Genomic DNA, 23,209 nt, shown 5'->3' with positions numbered 1-23,209 from the left:
CTGGTCAAAGAGATTATCCTCGATAGACCAGGAAATCCTGCATGTACATTAGGGGCAATTCAAAAATGGATGACAAGCTTTTGGTCTTTTGCTGACTTGAACTAAAGATCACAAAGGTGACTTCTTTTCATAGGCCCAGCAGGTCCACAAATAAAAAATTCACGAGGATAAAGTACTTCTCTGAGATCGTGACCTTGTCTTGGTGAAGAGGCTTATGAGCTCCTGAGATCCCAATAGTGATGCCATTTGGAGTTTAGCCATGTGGCACTTAGCGCCTGGTAACATCAGCCATGGCGGTAAGGTCAAGGGGAGGTTCCAGACAAGGAACCATCCAAGCAAGTCCTCAAGAGTGGAGCAGATGCATCGCAATGGCAGTGAAGGAGGAGAAATGCTGTTGTAGGGAAAGGTCCCCGGTCATCTTGCATTGCAGGCCACAGGACCCTAACACCGATCTCTCAAGGACCATGAGGTGGCTGCCCATCCATCATGCTCCCCCAGGTTTAACAAAATCATGCACAGGTGTTCTCCATTAAGGAAATCCACCCTAACATTCCTGTAGTGTGGATCCTGGATCAACCTCTGCAGCTACCGGAGAGCCCACTAATAGAAAACCCTTCTGCAGAACATTATATTCAACTCATGTGATCACACTACTACTATTACTACCACTGCTGCTATTACTACTGCTCCTATTACTACTACCACTGCTGCTATTACTACTGCTGCTATTACTACTACTGCTATTACTACTACTGCTATTACTACTACTTGGTAGATGCTTGGCCACTACAGAAGGATATATTGTAGCAATTCTATTGCGGCTGCATTGGCTCAGTTTATTTAGATGTTGAGCCATAGTCAACAAACACTAAAAGTTCAGCAGGGTTGAGTGTAGTCTAATGTTAAACACAATCCAAACCCATGGAATCATCCCGCGTGAAGCTGCCAACCCTCTGTGACTCAAGATGTTCAAAGCTCTGGATCCAACTGACCGTGGTAAGTGAAGAGGGACCTCACTTCTGTCTGCCACTTGGGTGCTTCTTCCCCCAGTGGCTGGACCTGCTCCCAAAACCCTAGCCATTGAGCAGCAGAACAGCTCCTAGCAAAATCTACCCTGATGCATGACACGTTATGACCTGACAGAAGCCTATCAACCAAGAGGGACTGAGGAGCATCCTTGTCCAGAGAAATTTATCTCAGCCTTGCAGTACATCTGCTTCATGATCTGGGTCATTCTTTACACATTCCTTATAGGCTGCTTGTCCCACTGCCATCAGAGAAGAGGCTACACAGCGTCCACACCCACACTAGGGCCAGCAGACCAGAAACAGCGAGGCTGATGAATAACAATAAACGATATATGAATTCAATAACTTTGCAAGTCGTTGAATGGACAGGAGAGGGATATTCCGGGGTTGAAATTACTTAACATGCTTGATTCAACATCTGCCCAGCTGCACCTAACCCCACCCCACACAAAACCTGCACATCTTTGGGCTGAATATTGTTGCAGAACTTGGCAAGTGCAGGCATAAAATTGTGTGGTGTTACAGCTAATGGGTTTTCCAAGATCTTCTGAGGTCAGGAGCTGTGCAGACAGCTAATAAACAAATCACTAATTCGTAATAAATGGAATTCTGCTCATTTAATTATGCGAAAATATAAATAAAAATCCTTTATTGTCATGAATATTACATTTGATAGGATTTTGTTGAGCCAATAACAGCTGGTGAACCTGACCTTGTAAAAAACAATCTCCATAATTTTCCTGCATGCTGCCTGTCTAGCCTCTGTATCACTAATTACCTCTTGCACAGTTCAGATTCAGATTTACTTATCACATGAACAGTGAAACATAGAGTCAAAGGTGTTGCAGCACACACAAAATGCTGGAGGAACTCAGCAGGTCAGGCAGCATCCATGGAAAAGAGTAAACAGTCAATGTTTCGGGCTGAGACCCTTCATTAGGATTGGAAAGGTAGAGGAAGGATGCCAAAATAAAAAGGTGGGCCAGGTGGATGGCTTATTTTACATTATTCCATCCTTCCTTCAGCAAGTTCAGCTTTCCTCTCTCCTACCCTTCCACTGATCTTCCCTTTTCTTCTCACTCTCAATCCACCTCTATCTCTCCATTTCCCCTCCTACCATTTTCTCAACATCTTGAAACAGTGACTCATTTCTCTCCCCATGGTTGTTCTCTGGCCTGTTGAGACAACAGTGACTTTTTCAGGGATTGGGGTCTCCGTGTGACTGCTGGATGCTCAAGTTACCTTTCTTCAGCAAGAGTGGCACAGTGCAGCAGCTAGTTTTGCTAGTGAAAGGATCTGAGGGAACTTGATGGGACTGTGTGGAGATTAACAATGGGATTGACAGAGAAATACCTTCCTAAGAATTGACCTATAGGAATGTAATAGATGGTTAGCATATACCAGGTGGGCTGAAGGTCCTGTATCTTTCCGTGAGCTTGCCCCAGCAATGCTCATGTACAATTATACGTTATGAAAACAGGCTCTTCAGCTCAGCTCCTCCAGACCAACCAAGGATGCCCGCCTTCACTATTCCCATTGTCTGGTTTTTTGGCCCATATCCCTCTGAAGCTTTTCTATCCATATTCCTCTCCAAATAGCTTTTAAACAATGTAATTGTACCCACTTCTAACACCTCATTCCACATACTCATCCTCCATGTGAAAACTTGCCCCTCCAGATCCCCTTTAAATCTTCCCTCTCTCATTTTAAATTATGCTCCCTAGTTTTGGACTCCCCTACTCTTGAAAATACACTGTTATTTCTACCCTATACATGCCACTCATAATTCTATGAGGTCACCTCTCAGTCCTTGCTACAGCGAAAATGGTCCCAGCCTGCCCAATCTCTCTTTATAACTTAATCCCGCAAATCCAAGCACATTCCTGTGAAATTTTTCTGCACCCTCTCTAGTTTAATCAAATCCTTCCAAGCGTGGTGACAGAAGCTATGCACAGTACTCCAGCTATGGCCTAAGTCGTGATTGTGCAGCCAGCGTGTGAGCCACATGACAGTGCTTGGTGATCTTCTGTTCCCAGCATTGAGAGATAAGAATTCTTTAAATCAGGAAGAGAGGAGAAAGTTTACCTTACTGGGCTTGTGAAAATACATCAGACTTATAATGAAGCCTGCATTACTGATATGTGAACTACAAAGGCTGCTTTGCAACTGCACCAGATAAAGGAGACGTGGCTGGGTTCCAAACCGCTACTCTGAAGGAGCAAAGAGTCAGCTCAGCAAGTGAATCCCCCTAGAGCAGCACAGAGTCACCAGAGCCACATGTGTACATGTGCATGCTAGGGCTAGGATGGGAGAGGGAAGGCTGGAGCCTTGGCTGGAATTCACAGCTAAGTTACTCCTGATCTGTGGAAGAAAGAAAACCAGCTCACTCCTCCGGTCAGATTAAGGCACAATCATGGATGACTGGCACCAAACTTGTTTCCTCTCCTACATATCCCAAAGATGCATGGCTTCACTGATTAATCAGTCAGTAATACATAGATGAGTGATAGAATCTGCAGGGGGGAGGAGAATAAAATGGCATTAGTGTTAATGGTTGCTTGATGGTTGATGTGGCCCTAGTTGACCTAAGGGTCCATTTCCATAAAATAACTCTATGACGTTGGTCACATTGTGGACCCTGTTGGCTGATGAGTGCATTTCCATGCAATGTAACTCTATGGCGTTGACCAGGTCGTGGACACAGCTGGCTAATGGGTCTTTTTCCAAACACTATGGCATTGATCAGGTTGAGCACAGTAAAGCACTCTGGGGAATCCTGAATGGAAGCTCCTCCCGACAGAGAATGATTGGTGTCTCACCATGCAGTGGGAGGGGATATAGTCTCAAGAGTAAATTGTTTAATCACATTGCTCAATTGGAGGCTACAAGTCTCCAGAGAAGATGGCCAAGCCCCAAAGATGCTCAGCGCTTGTGGCACGAGAATTAACTTGGCTGGACATTGACATCACTGCTATAAGCCAAGTATGTTTTGTCGATCTAGAATCTTTGACAGAGCATGGTGCAGGCTACACTCTCTTCTGGTCAGGCGGAATCAGCGATAAGAACAGGCTCTCAGAGGAGGGCTTCATGGAGAAGTACACCATCGTCAATAAGCTTCAAAGCCCACCGGTCGGACACTCAGACCGACATATCCCTGCAACTCCCGCTGCAAGACAATCAATACATCACCCTTGTAGGTATCTACGCCCCCACACTGCAAGCAGACCTCGCTGTCAAAAACGTGTTCTCTGGGGAGCTGAAGTCCCTCCTGTTTGAAACATATCAGGTAGTCAAGATCATCACTCTAGGCAACTTCAAAGCCAGGGTGGGTAGAGATGTCGAGGCTTGGCCAGGAGTCTTAGGTTATCATGGTGTCAGAAACCGCAACGGCAATGGGAGGATGCTGCTGGAGCCCAGTACAGAATTAGGCCTGGTTATAACAAATAAGCTGTTTCAACAGAAAGACAGGCTGACAACGACCTGGCCACACCTCCAATCCAAACACTGGCACTTCTTGGACTACATCCTAGTGAGCCAAAAGGATGTGTCGGATGTTCTACGCACCAGGGGCATGCTGAGCACAGACTGTTGTATAGGTCATACACTGGACAGGGTGAAAGTCAGACTGGCTATCAAGATAGCAATAAGGGAAAAGGGACCATGGTTGAAGAGATAAGCTCTTTGCCCTTGAGATGTATTCCAGATCGAGCCAAGAGAGAAACCAGACAGCAAAGGCACCCCAAGCACAGATTCTTACACAGGAAAGAAATGGGAGCACCTGAAAACTGCCATCCAAGGTAGTTGGGTACTCCTCGAGAAGAAACAAGGACTGGTTTGATGAAAATGGCTTTGAAATCTGGAACCTGCTCCAGAAGAAACACTCCTCCCATCAATTGGTGCTGTCTAGACCTGGCGGCCAAGCAGCCAAGGCAGAACACAGAGCTGCATGCAGCACCCCCCAAGCCAAACTGAGACGGATGCAGAACGATTGGTGAACTGCCCTAGCAGAATGAAAGCAGCACTGTGCACACACCGGCAACACTCGAGCCCTCTACAAATCACTGCACGGAGTGTATGGTCCCATTCCTCAGCTTCAAGCCCCTCTACGCCCATGCGCCAGCTCCTGCCTGCTGACAGACAAGGAAGCCGTCACGAGGCGATGGACAGAACACTACGAGAGTCTTTTCGGGGATGGCCATCAAGTAAAAGAAGCATCCATGAGGTCAGGGTTAAGCTTGATGGCCAGCCAGTTCCGGACACAGTCAAAGCCAAAGTTTCCAAGCTGAAATGGCATAAGGCCCCGGGCATTGTTGGGATCCCAGCAGGAGTGTACAAATTGGTGGAGATTTTCTCTGCAGTGGACTCACAAGCCTATTCACACTCTGTTGGGAGAAAAGTTCAGTCCCAAATGACCTATGTGATGTCGTAGTGTCTTCCCGTACAAGAGCAAAGGGGAGAAATCAGATTGTTCAAACTACAGAGGCATTACACCTCTACTGTCCACCACTGGGAAGATCTTCGCCAGAATTCTCTTGAATAGAGTCATCCCTACCATTGCCGAAGGCAACCTCACAGAGAGTCAGTGAGGATTGAGAGCAAACAGAAGCACAGCTGACATGATCTTCGTCCTGTGCCAGATACAGGAGAAGGGTTGTGAAGGGATCATGGGATTGTACATGGCGTTCATAGACCTCACCAAGGCTTTGACACAGTCAGCTGTGATAGTCTCTGGAAGATTCTGTTGAAGCTCGACTGCCCCCCGAAATTCCTCATCATCCTGCAGTAGCACCACAAAGGCCAAAGCGGTCAGGTTAAACACAATGATGACCTGTCTGACCCAAGTACCGGCATGAAGCAAGGCTGTGTTTCGGCACTAACACTGTTTGACATCTTTTCAGCCTGATGTTACAGGAAGCGAAAGAGAACACCTTGGAGAGCATCTACATTTGGTTCCACACTGACTGAAACATTTTCAGCCTGCACCACCTTCTTGCCTGAATAAAAACCATTCAAGAACCCATTCTCCAGCTACTATATGCGGATGACTGTGCTCTTCTTACACACACAGAGGACGTGCTACAGGCTGCAGTCACAGTTTACCAAGGCTGCAAGGGCTTTCAGGTTACCAGTCAGTCTGAAGAAAACAATGATCCTCCAACAGAAGCCCCATCATGTATTTACAACCCACCTCATATCAGCATTGATAACCACCCTCTCACCACGGTTGAGCAGTTCACCTACTTGGGCAGTGTCATCTCCAACGCAGTTATGGTTGTACGGACCATCGACAATCAACTCACCAGTGTGAGCCTTCTCCAGGACCTCATTGTTTGAGACACAATCTGGCCAGCTAATACCCATGATGATGTGAAGGAAGTGCCTTTGGGAGCCTCCAGAAACATGTTTGGAAGAACCACCAGCTGCATCTATCTACCAAAATCCTACCGAACTCTTCCCTCCTGATCTTCACAAACAAAGAACCAGCCATCATCATCGTCACTGGTGAGGTGAACTGAGCATTGGTAGTGCCATAGATTATAAAAGTTACTTTCACTGGTCACTGTCCAGCATTTAACAGCTGTAATGTTACCTGCCATTGATCAGCTCAGCATTCTCCAGCTATGCAGGTATCAATGGAAATGGATATTGTGTAACTATGAGTGGACATCGAGAGGCAACTGACTCGCGTTCTGCTTCCCCCATCTACAAGCAGCATGCCAGGAGTGTGAGGGAATATTCTCCAGTTGTTCTGCATACATCAAGATTTGATCTTCCAGTACCTCTACTTACTGGTCCACCAAAAGGACACACCACTGGTCACTTCCAGAGATAGAAGTTCTCTCTGCTTTTCACTGCAACCCTTTCTTAACAGGACTTGGAAATAGACACAACTATAGCAGCCAAGTTCCTTAAAAATGGAATATTACCAACACTTCACCCCTGTTTCCTTCTGCGTACTGGACGGAGAGGAGAAGGCCATTAGATCATAATTCAAAGTAGCAGGATTAGGATATTTGGCTCATAGAGTCTGCTCCGTCATTCTGACATGGCTGATTTGTTAACACTCTCAACCCCATTCTCCTGTCTTCGCCCCATAACCTTTCCTACTCTTACAAATCAATAACCAAACAACCTCCACTTAAAATATACCCAATGACTTGGTCTTTGCAGCCATACGTGACAATGAATTCCACAGATTCACTTTCCTCTGGCTAATGAAATTCCTTCTCATCTCTGTTCACAGGACACCCTTGTATTCTGAGGCTGTGTCCTCTGGTCCTAGACTCCCCCATGATTGGAAAGATCCTCTCACACTCGCTCTATCTAGGCCTTTAAACAGTCAAGAAGGAGCAGGAACTTCCTGTCGGAGTTAATGGACTTTATAAATGCTTCATCAACCGCAGACCAAAGCACAGTGAATAATTGTACCGGTTGTCCAGGGGTGCCAATGGCTCCTCTTGGTCCAGGCAGGCCACGCGCACCCTAGGAAGGAACAAGCCCAGTGTAAGACTTTGACTTTGAATGAGCACACAGTGAACCAACAATAAAGAGCCGCACTTACCGGGTCACCGGGCAACCCTCTGGGCCCTACCGTTCCATCTGCTCCCTACAAAATGAGGAGAGGAGAGAGTCATCAGTGATATTCCGCATCATACACAAACAACAAATAATTTGCTAATTCTTCTGCATGGCTGATTTTCTCTTAGGTAACTTATGCTAAAGAGGACTTGAAGAATCACTTCTGTAAGAGAAATTGCTGTTGCAGAACAGATCAGGAAATAGGGCATGACAGTATTCAACATCTGGGACCACTGTGGTCCATTTTTCATCTTCATGTTCAGACGACACAGATGTACAGGAGATGGTAATGGCTTCAACATGGTCATCTGAATCTGATTAGTGGAGCACACAGACCTATACAGAGGGATGGAGAAATTGTTCCAACTAGAAATATATCATAAATTCAGGCCTATTTGTGCGCGGACGTTAAAACAGGAGAAAACTACCCATGGCCCTTCAGACTTGTTCCGCTGCTTGGTGAGATCATGGCTCACCTCAGTGCTCAAAGGGTTAATTCCAAACTGACTTACCCTGAGTCCATCATTGCCAGGAAGGCCAGGGGGGCCCTTTGGACCAAAATCACCCTGGAAAAGGAAAAGATTTCACATAGAAAGCAAAGCAATGGTCAGATTCACCGTGGGTGCTGACTGAGAGGGAGCATCAAGGTCAGGCTCACCTCACTGGGGAAACAACTCATCTCTGCAGTCAGAAGTGTGGGGGAGTGTGTGATTATCATCCATTTGTCTATGTGTGTGAAACTGGACGTGTGCCCGTGCACATGTGCCAGAGTGTTTGTGCGCTGTATGTGTGAGTCAAGAAATGTTTGTGTGTGTGTGTGTGTGTGTGTGTGTGTGTGTGTGTGTGTGCGTGCGTGCGTATGCGCGCTAGTGCAGTAACTGTTTCACTCACCTGATGGCCCTTTCTCCCAGGCAATCCAGGCAAACCATCGAACCCCCTGTCGCCCTGTCAAAGGAACAGCAGCAGCTGATTAGCCCACACAACAAGTCAGCAAATGGCCTCCAATTACAAAGTAAAAATGGAAGGTTTCATTTGAAGTTACCTCAACTCATCCATTTGGAGAACTGCAGTGAAAAATTAATCTAACCTCTACACTCAGAGTCTTAAAATGTCAGAGAGAATAGAAACAGGCCCTTTAGCCCATCAAGTTTGTGCTGAACATTTGGGGCGGCATGATAACTCAGCAGTTAGTGTAACACTATTACAGTGCCAGTGACCTGGGTTCAATTCCACCATCATCAATATGGAAATTTGTACATTTTCCCCTTGACTGCGCTGGTTTCCTCCCACATTCGAAAGACATATGGGTCCGTAGGCTAATTGGTCAGATGGACAGCATAGGGCTCGTTGGGCCAGAAAGGTGGGTTACCGTGCTGTAGTACTGAATAAATAAAAGGAAAAGCTTCATTTACATGTAATGGCATTGCATCTTCCCCAAAGTCTCACCAACAGAGTCCAACACTGACCCACATGTTGGAAACAATCTGTAGTGGCCCATTAACCGAACAAAGGTGGAAAATCTAGTCAGGTGGAAGAAGGCAGCATACATGAGGTTTAGGAAGCAAGGATCAGATGGGTCTATTGAGGAATATAGGGAAGCAAGAAAGGAGCTTAAGAAGGAGCTTAGAAGAGCAAGAAGGGGGCATGAGAAGGCCTTGGCGAGTAGGGTAAAGGAAAACCCCAAGGCATTCTTCAATTATTTGTAGAAAAAAAGAATGACAGGAGTGAAGGTAGGACCGATTAGAGATAAAGGTGGGAAGATGTACCTGGAGGCTGTGGAAGTGAGCGAGGTCCTCAATGAATACTTCTCTTCGGTATTCACTAATGAGAGGGAACTTAATGATGGTAAGGACAATATGAGTGAGGTTGATGTTCTGGAGCATGTTGATATTAAGGGAGAGGAGGTGTTGGAGTTGTTAAAATACATTAGGACAGATAAGTCCCCGGGGCCTGACAGAATATTCCCCAGGCTGCTCCACGAGGCGAGAGAAGAGATTGCTGAGCCTCTGGCTCGGATCTTTATGTCCTTATTGTCCACGGGAATGGTACCAGAGGATTGGAGGGAAGCAAATGTTGTTCCCTTGTTCAAAAAAAGGTAGTAGGGATAGTCCGGGTAATTATAGACCAGTGAGCCTTACGTCTGTGGTGGGAAAGCTGTTGGAAAAGATTCTTAGAGATAGGATCTCTGGGCATTTAGAGAATCATAGTCTGATCAGGGACAGTCAGCATGGATTTGTGAAGGGCAGATCATGTCTAACAAGCCTGATAGAGTTCTTTGAGGAGGTGACCAGGCATATAGATGAGGGTAGTGCAGTGGATGTGATCTATATGAATTTAGTAAGGCATTTGAAAAGGTTCCACATGGTAGTCTTATTCAGAAAGTTAGAAGGCAAGGGATCCAGGGAAGTTTGGCCAGGTGGATTCAGAATTGGCTTGCCTGCAGAAGGCAGAGGGTCATGGTGGAGGAAGTACATTCAGATTGGAGGAAGTACATTCAGATTGGAGGATTGTGACTAGTGGTGTCCCACAAGGATCTGTTCTGGGACCTCTACTTTTCGTGATTTTTATTAACGACCTGGATGTGGGGGTAGAAGGGTGGGTTGGCAAGTTTGCAGACGACACAAAGGTTGGTGGTGTTGTAGGTAGTGTAGACGATTGTCAAAGATTGCAGAGAGACATTGATAGGATGCAGAAGTGGGCTGAGAAGTGGCAGATGGAGTTCATCCCAGAGAAGTGTGAGGTGGTACACTTTGGAAGGACAAACTCCAAGGCAGAGTACAAAGTAAATGGCAGGATACTTGGTAGTGTGGAGGAGCAGAGGGATCTCGGGGTACATGTCCACAGATCCCTGAAAGTTGCCTCACAGGTAGATAGGGTAGTTAAGAAAGCTTATGGGGTGTTAGCTTTCATAAGTCGAGGGACAGAGTTTAAGAGTCGTGATGTAATGATGCAGCTCTATAAAACCCTGGTTCGGCCACACTTGGAGTACTGTGTCCAGTTCTGGTCACCTCACTGTAAGAAGGATGTGGAAGCATTGGAAAGGGTACAGAGGAGATTTACCAGGATGCTGCCTGGTTTAGAAAGTATGCATTATGATCAGAGATTAAGGGAGCTAGGGCTTTACTCTTTGGAGAGAAGGAGAATGAGAGGAGACATGATAGAGGTGTACAAGATATTGAGAGGAATAGATAGAGTGGACAGCCAGCGCCTCTTCCCCAGGGCACCACTGCTCAATACAAGAGGAAACGGCTTTAAGGTAAGGGGTAGGAAGTTCAAAGGGGATATTAGAGGAAGGTTTTTCACTCAGAGAGTGGTTGGTGCGTGGAATGCACTGCCTGAGTCAGTGGTGGAGGCAGATACACTAGTGAAGTTTAAGAAACTACTAGACAGGTATATGGAGGAATTTAAGGTGCAGGCTTATATAGGAGGCAGGGTTTGAGGGTCGGCACAATATTGTGGGCCGAAAGGCCTGTACTGTGCTGTACTATTCTATGTTCTATGTTCAAACTGCACACCTTTATGATATGGGAAGAAACCAGAGCTCCAGGATGAAATCTACATCATGGCAGGGAGAATGTGCAAAGACAGCCCCATGGGCCAGGATTGAACCTGGGTGATTGCAGTTTTGAGTTGGCAGTTCCATAGACCAGGACTGAACCGGGAGAGTTGTAGTTTTGAGTCTGCAGGGAGAAAGATGTTTCCTGATGTCAACTCAAGAAGGAGCATCTCATCTTCTGTCTACACACGTTGAGTTCCTTGGTATTCAGTACTAAACTCAGCATTTTCAGATACCAGCGTTACTTCATCCCAGACACTTCCAGTTCGGCTTGTTCCTTTGTTTCTTTTCTCTCCTGACTCTAACCACCGCAGATGGAACGTAAGGTGTTGCTTCTCCACCCTGGGTATGGCCTCATCATGGCAGTAGCAGAGGCTTGGGCCGACATGTTGGAATAGACATGGGAAGGTGAATCGAGATGGATAGTTATTAGGAAATTCCACCTTTTGTGGCAGATGGAGCAAACATGCTCATCAAAGTAGCCACCAATCTACATCAGGTCTTGCTGATGAAGAGAGGTCGCACTGGGAGCAGCCAGGTACAGAGGGCATTAGAAGCCAGCCCTATCTCTGGAGCCTCAAACACAAGAAATCAGCAGATACTGGAAATCCAAAACAACACACGCAAAATGCTGGAGGAACTCAGCAGGTCAGGCAGCACCTATGGAAAAGAGTAAACAGTTGATGTTTTGGGCCAAGACCCATCCTGAAGAATGGTCTCAGCCCAAAACATCGATAGATAACTCTTTTCCATAGATGCTGCCTAACCTGCTAAGTTCCTCCAGCATTTTGTGTGTGTTGCATAGGTCAGGAGCCACTGATATGGACAAATTTCCCCCATTAAAGCATTACAATAGCTTCACAGTCACTGTTAGTTTCCATTTTACAACTTACATTAATCACGTGAATTTGTATTTCCCAGCTGTCATGGTGAGACACCAGACTAAATGTCCTCCCCAGAATACAACAGGATTCCATTCCTGAGAATGGTTTGTAACTCGAGCCATTCATAAATCGGAAATAAGTAATGTATGGGAGAGGATCACAGAAACAGTGCGGATGGAGGGACGGGCATCCACCGGTGAATCCACTCAGTGCTTTCTGCTCTGGTCAGCTCCACCCCGCTCAGCTCTCAATTGTTGAGGCTCTTGGAGGTGGAAAGAGAAGGCACTAGGAAATGCTCTGTTTCCACCCAGCAGTAAATGTCCCCACAGCCCCGTAACAGTGGGAAAATCCAACCCTGTTCCCAAACTCTTGTTCCTATGTAAGGGCGTTGGCCACGTGGGGCGGGGGGGGGGGGTGAGAATTGCTTATCACCAGAGCCGGTCTCCGAGGACGGGGATCACAGAGGCCAATCTATGAAGCAGGTTGGTGGGTGCACTTGAAGTTGAGAAGGAAGACAATGGTGACTGTTCAGGAAGTCATACAGGTGCCAGGAGAGTCCACAAACGACCCACCTTTACTCCTGGCTCACCAGGTAACCCTCGTACTCCATTTACTCCAGGCCGACCCTGTTAAATTGAGAAAATATGCAGTTAGTCAGACTGAAAGGTACACGTCAAGATTATTAAGAAGATAGAACAGTAAGAAGCCCTTCGACCCACAATGTTTTACTGAACTCATTAATCTAATGCCTAATGACACCAATCATTTCTCCCTTCTGCCTGTACAATGTCCACACCCCTCCATTTCCTGCCTAGTCAATGTGCGTAAGGGTGTCTTAAATGCTTTTGAAATCTGCAACCAGCATTATCCCAGACACCCACCACATTCTGTGTAACCCAATTCCCTTTGAACTTTCCCAAGCCTTACATTAAATGCATGTCCTGTAGTATTTGACATTTCAAGCCCGGAAGTAGTGTCAAATACTATTGTTCATCTATGCCTCTTATAACTTTATAAATTTCTTTGATGTCTCCCCTCAGTTTCCACAACTGAAGAAAACAACCCTCTTTATCCAACTTGCAGTGATAGCACATGCCCTCTCCTGCACAGTGAACTGCTCCAGCACCCTCTCCAAAGCCTCCACATTGTTGTATAATAAGGCATCTATTTTCATCCATTTTGTAAGGAATCCAGGATATAATCTCATTTCTCTTCGCATTTTTCAATTCTGCAATTTGATGAGGATAGTACATTTTTGGTCTCCAAATTTGAGGAAGGACATTCTTGCTATTTAGGAAGTGCAGCGTAGGTTCACAAGGTTAATTCCTGGGATAGCAGGACTGTCATATGTCGAAAGATTGGAGTGACTGGGCTTGTATACACTGGAATTTAGAAGGCTGAGAGGGGATCTTATTGAATCATATAAGATTATTAAGGGATTGGACACGCTGGAAGCAGGAAGCATGTTCCCGCTAATGGGTGAGTCCAGAACCAGAGGCCACAGTTTAAGAATAAGGGGTAGGCCATTTAGAACGAAGTTGAGGAAAAACTTTTTCAACCAGAGAGTGGTGGATGTATGGAATACTCTCCCCCAGAAGGCTGTGGAGGCCAAGTCTCTGGATGCTTTCAAGAAGGAGATGAATAGAGCTCTTAAAGATAGCGGAATCAAAGGTTATGGGGATAAGGCAGGAACTGGATACTGATTGTAGATGATCAGCTATGATCATAGTGAATGGTGGTGCTGGCTCAAAGGGCCGAATGGCCTACTTCTGCACCTATTGTCTATTGTCTATAAATGGATATCTACAACACCGTTGAGGGGACATGAACCAATTCTCAAAGAGTGATAAGAAGTGGAGAGAGTGAGCAATTTCAAGTTTGTGGGTGTTAGTATCTGTGAGGAGCTAACGTGGGTCCAACATAGAGATGCAGCTGTAAAGAAGGCAAGAAAGTGGGTGTATTTCATTAGGAGTTTGAGATTTGGTTTGTCACCTAAAGCACTCAAAAACCTCTACAGGTGTATTGTGGATACCATTCTAACAGGCTGCATCACCATCTGTTACTGGGGGGAGGGGAGCTGCTACTGCACTGGACAGAAAGAAGCTACAGAAATTGAGGACAGGAACATTTTTAATTGGGGAAGGGCAAATTATGAGGCTATAAGGCTAGAACTTGCGGGTGTGAATTGGGATGATGTTTTTGCAGGGAAATGTACCATAGACATGTGGTCGACGTTTAGAGATCTCTTGCAGGATGTTAGGGATAAATTTGTCCCACTGAGGAAGATAAAGAATGGTAGGGTGAAGGAACCATGGGTGACAAGTGAGGTGGAAAATCCAGTCAGGTGGAAGAAGGCAGCATACATGAGGTTTAGGAAGCAAGGATCAGAGGGGCCTATTGAGGAATATAGGGTCGCAAGAAAGGAGCTTAAGAAAGGGCTGAGAAGAGCAAGAAGGGGGCATAAGAAGGCCTTGGCGAGTAGGGTAAAGGAAAACCCCAAGGGCATTCTTCAATTATGTGAAGAACAAAAGGATGACAGGAGTGAAGGTAGGACTGATTAGAGATAAAGGTGGGAAGATGTGCCTGGAGGCTGTGGAAGTGAGCGAGGCCCTCAATGAATACTTCTCTTCGGTATTCACCAATGAGAGGGAACTTGATGGTGAGGACAATATTAGTGAGGTTGATGTTCTGGAGCATGTTGCTATAAACGGAGAGGAGGTGTTGGAGTTGTTAAAATACATTAGGACGGATAAGTCCCCGGGCCTGACGGAATATTCCCCAGGCTGCTCCACGAGGCGAGGGAAGAGATTGCTGAGCCTCTGGCTAGGATCTTTATGTCCTCGTTGTCCATGGGAATGGTACCAGAGGATTGGAGGGAAGCAAATGTTGTCCCCTTGTTCAAAAAAAGGTAGTACGGATAGTCCGGGTAATTATAGACTAGTGAGCCTTACGTCTGTGGTGGGAAAGCTGTTGGAAAAGATTCTTAGAGATAGGATCTCTGGGCATTTAGAGAATCATAGTCTGATCAGGGACAGTCAGCATGGCTTTGTGAAGGGCAGATCATGTCTAACAAGCCTGATAGAGTTCTTTGAGTAGGTGACCAGGCATATAGATGAGGGTAGTGCAGTGGATGTGATCTACATGGATTTTAGTAAGGCATTTGACAAGGTTCCACACGGTAGGCTTATTCAGAAAGCCAGAAGGCATGGGATCCAGGGAAGTTTGGCCAGGTGGATTCAGAATTGGCTTGCCTACAGAAGGCAGAGGGTCATGGTGGAGGGAGTACATTCGGATTGGAGGGTTGTGACTAGTGGTGTCCCACAAGGATCTGTTCTGGGACCTCTATTTTTCGTGATTTTTATTAATGACCTGGACGTGGGGGTAGAAGGGTGGGTTGGCAAGATTGCAGACAACACAAAGGTTGGTGGTGTTGTAGGTAGTGTAGAGGATTGTCAAAGATTGCAGAGAGACATTGATAGGATGCAGAAGTGGGCTGAGAAGTGGCAGATGGAGTTCATCCCGGAGAAGTGTGAGGTGGTACACTTTGGAAGGACAAACTCCAAGGCAGAGTACAAAGTAAATGGTAGGATACTTGGTAGTGTAGAGGAGCAGAGGGATCTGGGGGTACATATCCACAGATCCCTGAAAGTTGCCTCACAGGTGGATAGGGTAGTTAAGAAAGCTTATGGGGTGTTAGCTTTCATAAGTCGAGGGACAGAGTTTAAGAGTCATGATCTAATGATGCAGCTCTATAAAACTCTGGTTTGGCCACACTTAGAGTTACTGTGTCCAGTCCTGGTCGCCTCACTATAGGAAGGATGTGGAAGCATTGGAAAGGGTACAGAGGAGATTTACCAGGATGCTGCCTGGTTTAGAGAGTATGCATTATGATCAGAGATTAAGGGAGCTAGGGCTTTACTCTTTGGAGAGAAGGAGAATGAGAGGAGACATGATAGAGGTGTACAAGATAATAAGAGGAATAGATAGAGTGGACAGCCAGCGCCTCTTCCCCAGGGCACCACTGCTCAATACAAGAGGACGTGGTTTTAAGGTAAAGGGTGGGAAGTTCAATGGGGATATTAGGGGAAGGTTTTTTACTCAGAGAGTGGTTGTGCATGGAATGCACTACCTGAGTCAGTGGTTCTATGTTTAAGATTAGTCAGCTCCATCTTCAAGGAGCACTACCTCAGAAAGGGGACGTCTATTATTAAGGACCCCCATCACCCAGGACATGCCCTCTTCTCATTGTTAGTGTCAGAAAGAAGGTACAAAAGTCAAAAGGCACACACTCAGAGATTCAGGAACGGTTTCTTCCCCTCTGCCTACTGATTCCTAAATGGTCATTGAACTTATGAACACTCTCTGTGGAACTTGTTGCCACGAGCGGCTGTGGAGGCCAAGTTACTGGGTGCATTTAAGGCAGAGATAGATAGGTTTTTGATTAGCCAGGGCATCAAAGGGCATGGGGTGAAGGCAGGGGAGTGGGGATGACTGGAAGAATTGGATCAGCTCATGACTGAATGGCTCAATGGGCTGAAAGGCCTACTTTTGCTCCTATATCTTATGGTCTTCTCACACTACCTCAATTTTTTATATTATATATTATTTCTGTTTTTGCACTATTTTTAATGTAACAATTTAACTTACATATATATACTTACTGTAATTAAAATATGTATTTATTTTTCGATATTCATCACGTATTGCATTGTACTGCTGCCACTATGTTAACAATTTTCACGACATATGCCGGTGATATTAAACCTGATTTTGATTCTGATTTTGAGTGGACACCATTTCCTCAAAGTGTGACAAGGCAAATGCCAGGTTAATCTGGTTCTATTGCTAACTCACTGAGGGAGGAAGATTGACTAAGATTGTAAGTCACACTATGGCACCACAATGGAATCCATCCTTTGGACCACTAAACTCTGTCTTTACAACACTCCTGCAGCCCTTTCAAGAACTTTTTCAATCAATATTAATCCTCAACCATCCCCAAAAAACCAGGGACAGTCCCATGCTGATCCCTAACCAATCCCCAACATTTTCAATGACGATTCTCACTAGCTACAACTCAACTTCACCAGTTCCCAGTGGGAATCGATGACAACACTGCCTCCCAAAGTACCATCACCAATGCCCACCTGATCATCCTGGCAGCGAATCAAAGTAAGCACTTTGTGAACCAGGAAGTTAGGTGGATCTTAAATCAATGCTGTGCTCGTTAGGAAAATTCCAGGAAAGATCCCAGATCACTGGTATTGTTGGGTGGACTCCAAGCATTAGACAGTGTGTCAAAAACATAACAACGTTGTCAGCTTTCTGGCACTTCACTCATAATTTGAGAGATGTCAGGAAGATATTTTTTCTTTGAATGGAAGCTTAATGACAAATTTTGAAAGCCGGACTTCAACAGTAAAGTTATCTGCAGGACGTTCAAAAAACAAGGTTGATTTAAAGTGCAGAGGGACAGACTCAATAGTTTGAATTATCTTTTCTCATCCTTGATTTTCCTTGATGTTATTGTACAAGTAATTAGCATGGATTTTGTTCATAATTAAATCATTAAACTTCATCAAGTACTAATTAATTTCTACCCACCCACATTTTTAAAAAACAGGACAACTAATAACATCAACTGCTTGGTTTCTGGGATATTAACAGCTGCTTTGCTGAGGGGGTTCAGATTAAAACTGTAGGTGAAGAGATTTATAATCATGAATTGCAATCATTAGCTACCCAAGCAAAACACACTGTTATCAGTCAGGGTATTGCCGCAGATAGGTCTGGCTCGGAAAGGCGAGGCAATCAGAGTCAATGCCAGGAGGAGTAAGCATCACTCAGCTGGTGGATGAGGAGTGACTTGGGCAGTAAAGTGTTGGAGGGAGTAGACAGGCAGAAAGAACAAGCAGCAGGAAAGAGGACAGAGGAGAGAGGGGGTGGGGTGAGAGTGTATGAGAGAGAATGTACAAGACAGAGTCCGGTGGGGTGGGGGTAGAGAGCTAACACATTGGCTAGCAAGAGAAGGGGAAGAGTTTGAGGGGGGGCAGAGTGAGGGGGGAGATAGAGAGGGGGGAGAGAGTGGGTGTGAGAGAGAGTGGAGATAGAGGGGGGTACCGAGAGGGGAGGAGGGGGAGAGGGGGAAGGAGAGAGAATGTGTGAGGTATATGTAGAGAAAAGAGCAAGAGGGAGAGAAAAGGGAGAGAAAAAAGGGATGGAGAAGCACATGGGAAGAGCGTACAGAGAGACAGAGACACACTCACACACACAAAGACTGAGAGAGAGAGAGAGAGAGAGAGAGAGAGAGAGAGAGAGAGAATAAAATCGAGACAGACGACAAGAGAGTAAGAGACACAGAGTGATAGAAAAAGACAAAGATGGACAGAGAGAGAGACAAAAAGGGAGACAGACAGAGACAGAGAGAAAGAGATAGACAGGTAAAGGGAGAGAAAGGGAGAGTACGTTGGAGGAGAGTCAGAGTACAAAATGGAAGTAAGAAAGAGGCATCTGAGATACAAAGAGGGAGAGGATTCGGAGAAACAGAAGGTTGGGAGATATTTGAAACACAAAGGGTGATGGTGGAAACCGAGGAAGAGGAAAAGGGGACAATAACTAGGACATGAGTGTGTGAGAGAGAAAGTGAATATGCATGTTAGAGTTAGAATACCATCGTGGAAAGATAGAATACTTTAAAGAAAGCACAAGGAAAACAAAATACAAAGGATAAGGGTATAAGTTAAAGAATTAGAGAAACAAAACAATAGAATGGTAAGAGAAAATAGGACTACATATATGTCAAGTTCAAAGCAGGTCTTCAGCCAGTCCAATTAGGAAACATTTCTGCACAGGGTGGTAAACAGTTGGAAGTTGGCTACACAATTGGGATGGGACAGCCAGGTCAGATGGACAAGTCAGGGATGGGTGGTGCGAGCAGACTCAGCAGGTGGATTGCTGTCTTCAACGTCCCGAGAGAGACGGTTGAGGCAAACACTATCTCTGGTGCTCTGTTGAATTCCTGTACTCTGCGCACACTGGGAAGATCTCAAACAAATCCCAGATGCCTTTGAGCAGGAATGTACACGTCCTTGTACGCTATCCAAGAACTCTGTCGGGTTTCAGAATTACAGAACAGAAGTTTGGGCTCCTGCCAAGTTAGGGAAAAGACTTGGCTTGGAATTTCACAGTGACTGAGGATATTCACAAAACCACATCACTTAAGATAGCTTTATCAAACTTTGACTTATATTGAAACTTCATGTTTCTACAGGTTCTTGCTTGATAGAGGGAATGATAGTGGTTACTGGTTTGAGGTGTTACGTTTAAATATACCAAAATTCTTGATGTGTGGGAGGAGGGGGTGGATGTGGAGGTAGCATTTCCCTGACTCAAGTATCTAGAGCAAAGAACCCAAAACCTAATATAAGTTACTGGTCAATCAGAACCAAAATGCAAAGAAATGTCATCACCCCGGGGTAGGGAATAGTTAAAGTGCTCAGTCACTCAGCACAGCCAAGGCAGAGTCTGAAGGCTCTTTAGATATTTAGCAGATTGAGAGAAGTGGGATTTGTGCAAGAAAGTGGAGAGGAGATAGAAGATTAGCCCAATATTATTGAATATCAGAAAAGACACAAGAAGCCAAATGGCCTACTTCTAGTTAGAAACATAGAAAACCTACAGCACAATACAGGCCCCTCGGCCCACAAAGTTGTGCCGAACATGTCCCTACCTCAGAAATTACCTGGGTTACCCATAGCCCTCTATTTTTCTAAGCTCCATGTACCTATCCAAAAGTCTCTTAAAAGACCCTATCGTATCCACTTCCACCAGCATTGCCGGCAGCCCATTCCACGCACTCACTACTCTGTGCAAGAAAACTTGTAGCAACCATTTCAGCACTGGGAAAAAGCTTCTGAGTATCCACACGATCAATGGTTCTCATCACCTTATCAAAGTTGCTGGTGAATGCAGCAGGCCAGGCAGCATCCCTAGGAAGAGGTACAGTCGACGTTTCGGGCCGAGACCCTTCGTCAGGACTAACTGAAGGAAGAGTGAGTAAGAGATTTGAAAGTGGGAGGGGGAGGGGGAGATGCAAAATGATAGGAGAAGACAGGAGGGGGAGGGATGGAGCCAAGAGCTGGCCAGGTGACTGGCAAAAGGGATATGAGAGGATCATGGGACAGGAGGTCCAGGGAGAAGGAAAAGGGGAAGGGGGGGGAAACCCAGAGGATGGGCAAGGGGTATAGTCAGAGGGACAGAGGGAGATAAGGGGGGGGAGGAGAAAGAGAGAGAGACACAGACAGACAGACAGACACACACACACACACACACACACACACACACACACACATCAGAATGGAAATGGGATATGGAATTAAAATGTGTGGCCACTGGGAGATCCTGCTTTCTCTGGCGGACAGAGCGTAGGTGTTCAGCAAAATGATCTCCCAGTCTGTGTCGGGTCTCGCCAATATATAGAAGGCCACATTGGGAGCACCAAACGCAGTATATCACCCCAGCCGACTCACAGGTGAAGTGTCGCCTCACCTGGAAGGACTGTTTGGGGCCCTGAATGGTGGTGAGGGAGGAAGTTTAAGGGCATGTGTAGCACTTGTTCCGATTACAAGGATAAGTGCCAGGAGGGAGATCAGTGAGGTGGGATTGGGGGGGGGGGGGATGAATGGACAAGGGAGTCGCGTAGGGAGTGATCCCTGCGGAAAGCGGGGGGGGGCACGAGGGAAAGATGTGCTTAGTGGTAGGATCCCGTTGGAGGTGGCAGAAGTTACAGAGAATTATATGCTGGTGGGGTGGTAGGTGAGGACAAGGGGAACCCTATTCCTAGTGGGGTGGCGGGAGGATGGAGTGAGAGCAGATGTACGTGAAATGGGGGAGATGTGTTTGAGAGCAGAGTTGATGGTGGAGGAAGGGAAGTCCCTTTCTTTAAAAAAGGAGGACATCTCCTTCGTCCTGGAATGAAAAGCCTCATCCTGAGAGCAGATGTGGCGGAGACGGAGGAATTGCGAGAAGAGTATTGCACTTTTGCAAGAGACGGTGAGAAGAGGAATAGTCCAGGTAGCTATGAGAGTCCGTAGGCTTATATGGAATTATCTCGCAGATTAATGAGGGTAGATGCAAAATCGAGCAGCTTACTTGCCTCCTCCTGCTTCTACATATGGTTAATTCACCATAACTTCCTCTATTAATATCTTCCACAGCAGTTCAATCACCTAACCAGCCCAAAAACACGTGCCAATATCCAAACTGAGAGTAAGGCAGTGGCAAGGACTGGTGAGCCCAACTGATGCGTGCTGGCTCATTTCTGAGCCTGTTTTCACTCTGTATCGCTCCCAGTCACAGCAGTGAAGTACAGCCTCCCAACACCTTTCAATTAATTAATGAATCAATCTAATATTTAGAGTAAATCTAGATAGAACTAATGGTTCTGAAATTGCTGATTACATCCTCCACTTCAATGGAGGTGTCCCATGTTCATTTAAACAAGGAGATCCCTACCCTTCTTCCAGTTCTTCCAGAAGGACCTGGAGGTCCCAACACACCAGGAGGACCCTAGAAGGCAAAGAAAAACATTTTAAGGCACCTTCCTCAAAGCCAGCATGTTCCCCAAGACTCTCCACAGTGCTGCTTGAAGACTAGCATCCACTGTGACAATGGAGAACACAGCAATTATGGTTGCTCATGGCAAATTCTCGCAAAGAACAATTGGGTCTTGACATAATATCAGCAAATCCAGGAAATACTTTGCAGTTTGAGCAGCTTCTGTGGAGAAGGAAACAAAGTCCCTGATGGAGCTGCAACATTAACTCTTGGATTTACAGAGTCATAGAAAGGTGCAACACAGGAATAATCTCTTCAGCCCATCTATTCCACGCCAAACCATTTAAACTGTCTACTCCCTTCAACCTGCAGCAGGACCATAACCCTCCATACCCCTACTGTCCATGTATCTATCCAAACGTCACTTAAACATTAAAATCAAGCCTGCTTGCACCACTTGTGCTGGCACCTCATTCCACACTCTCATGATCCTCTGAGTGAAGAAGTTTCCCCTCATGTTCCCCTTAGACTTTTTATCTTTCACCCTTAACCCACGACCTCTGCTTATAGTACCACTCAACCTCAGTGTAAAAAGCCTGTTTCATTTACCCTATTGATATCCATCATAATTTTGTTGAATCTCCTCCCAATCTTCTACAATCCTTATCTCTCTCTCTCTCTCTGATGCTCCCTGAACATTGTGGAAACCCAGCCTTTGACCCACAATGTCTGTGTCAATCACAATGACAAATTTCACTAAAACATTTCTGACTGAACGTGATCCACATCCCTCCATTCTCTACATATCCGTGTGTCTCGCTGAAAGCGCCTTAAAAGCCACCTTAAATGCAATGCTCCAGTATTTAACAATTCTATCCTGGGGGAAAGAAAGATTCTGACTCTCTACCCTACATATAACTCTTGTAATTTATAAACTGCTTTCAGGTCTCTGCTCAGCGTCTGACATTTCGAGGAAACAGCCCAAGTTTGCCCAACCCCCTCTAATCTGATCCGCTGATTATTTCCAGAATTTGCTGTGTTTGAACAGATTAAATGTTTTATTTTTCAAAACATTGAGATGTTGGCTGAAAAATAAATAATGTTTGTGAGAGCAGGAAAATCTCTCTTCATAACACAACAGATGCAAGCACAGGAGGGACTTGCTTTCATGTCATGAGAATTTTCACTCGTAGACTAGCAGTATCCAACTACAAGAGACTGCCTCCACTCTTTGTTCAAACCATTGAAGACAATCTTGAACCCAGAACCTCTTGATTCAGGTTCAAGAAAGCTCCCCACTTAGTCACAAGCAGACACACATAGAAAGTGCGTCAGGATGTTAATGCTAATCTTAACTTCAAGGTAGCTTCCATTTTGCATAAAGAGCATGGAATCTGTTCTTGTGTTGAGGAAGCCCTCACTGATCCTCAAGGTCAGACTTTACCTGGACATTCTGACCAGAGAGATTCAGATTTCTCACTTTATCACGTGTACATGGAAACATACAGTGAAGTGTGCCATTTACGTTAGCAACCAACACACCCAATATGAGCTGAGGACAGGCCACAGGTGTCACCGCACATTTTGACAGCAACACCACCACCAAA

The 23,209-nt window shown here is 45.6% G+C and overlaps 1 protein-coding gene across 2 annotated transcripts in view; it reads right to left on the bottom strand.

Moving 5' to 3' along the window:
* LOC134339467 (collagen alpha-1(XI) chain-like) overlaps nt 1-23,209 on the bottom strand; it is a 394,099-nt gene that overhangs the window by 178,064 nt on the left and 192,826 nt on the right. For both annotated transcript variants that reach the window (XM_063036004.1, XM_063036005.1), the window contains 6 exons: nt 21,561-21,614; nt 12,620-12,673; nt 8,499-8,552; nt 8,120-8,173; nt 7,591-7,635; nt 7,458-7,511 (listed from right to left, as the gene is read on the bottom strand). In XM_063036004.1, the coding sequence (XP_062892074.1) occupies nt 7,458-7,511; nt 7,591-7,635; nt 8,120-8,173; nt 8,499-8,552; nt 12,620-12,673; nt 21,561-21,614 (315 nt within the window). The remainder of the gene's footprint in view (nt 1-7,457; nt 7,512-7,590; nt 7,636-8,119; nt 8,174-8,498; nt 8,553-12,619; nt 12,674-21,560; nt 21,615-23,209) is intronic.

Source organism: Mobula hypostoma, chromosome 29 (genome assembly GCF_963921235.1).
Source record: "Mobula hypostoma chromosome 29, sMobHyp1.1, whole genome shotgun sequence".
Classification (NCBI taxonomy): Eukaryota; Metazoa; Chordata; class Chondrichthyes; order Myliobatiformes; family Myliobatidae; genus Mobula; species Mobula hypostoma.
Note: the sequence above shows the minus strand (reverse complement) of the source record. Positions and strands in the feature narration are given on the sequence as shown.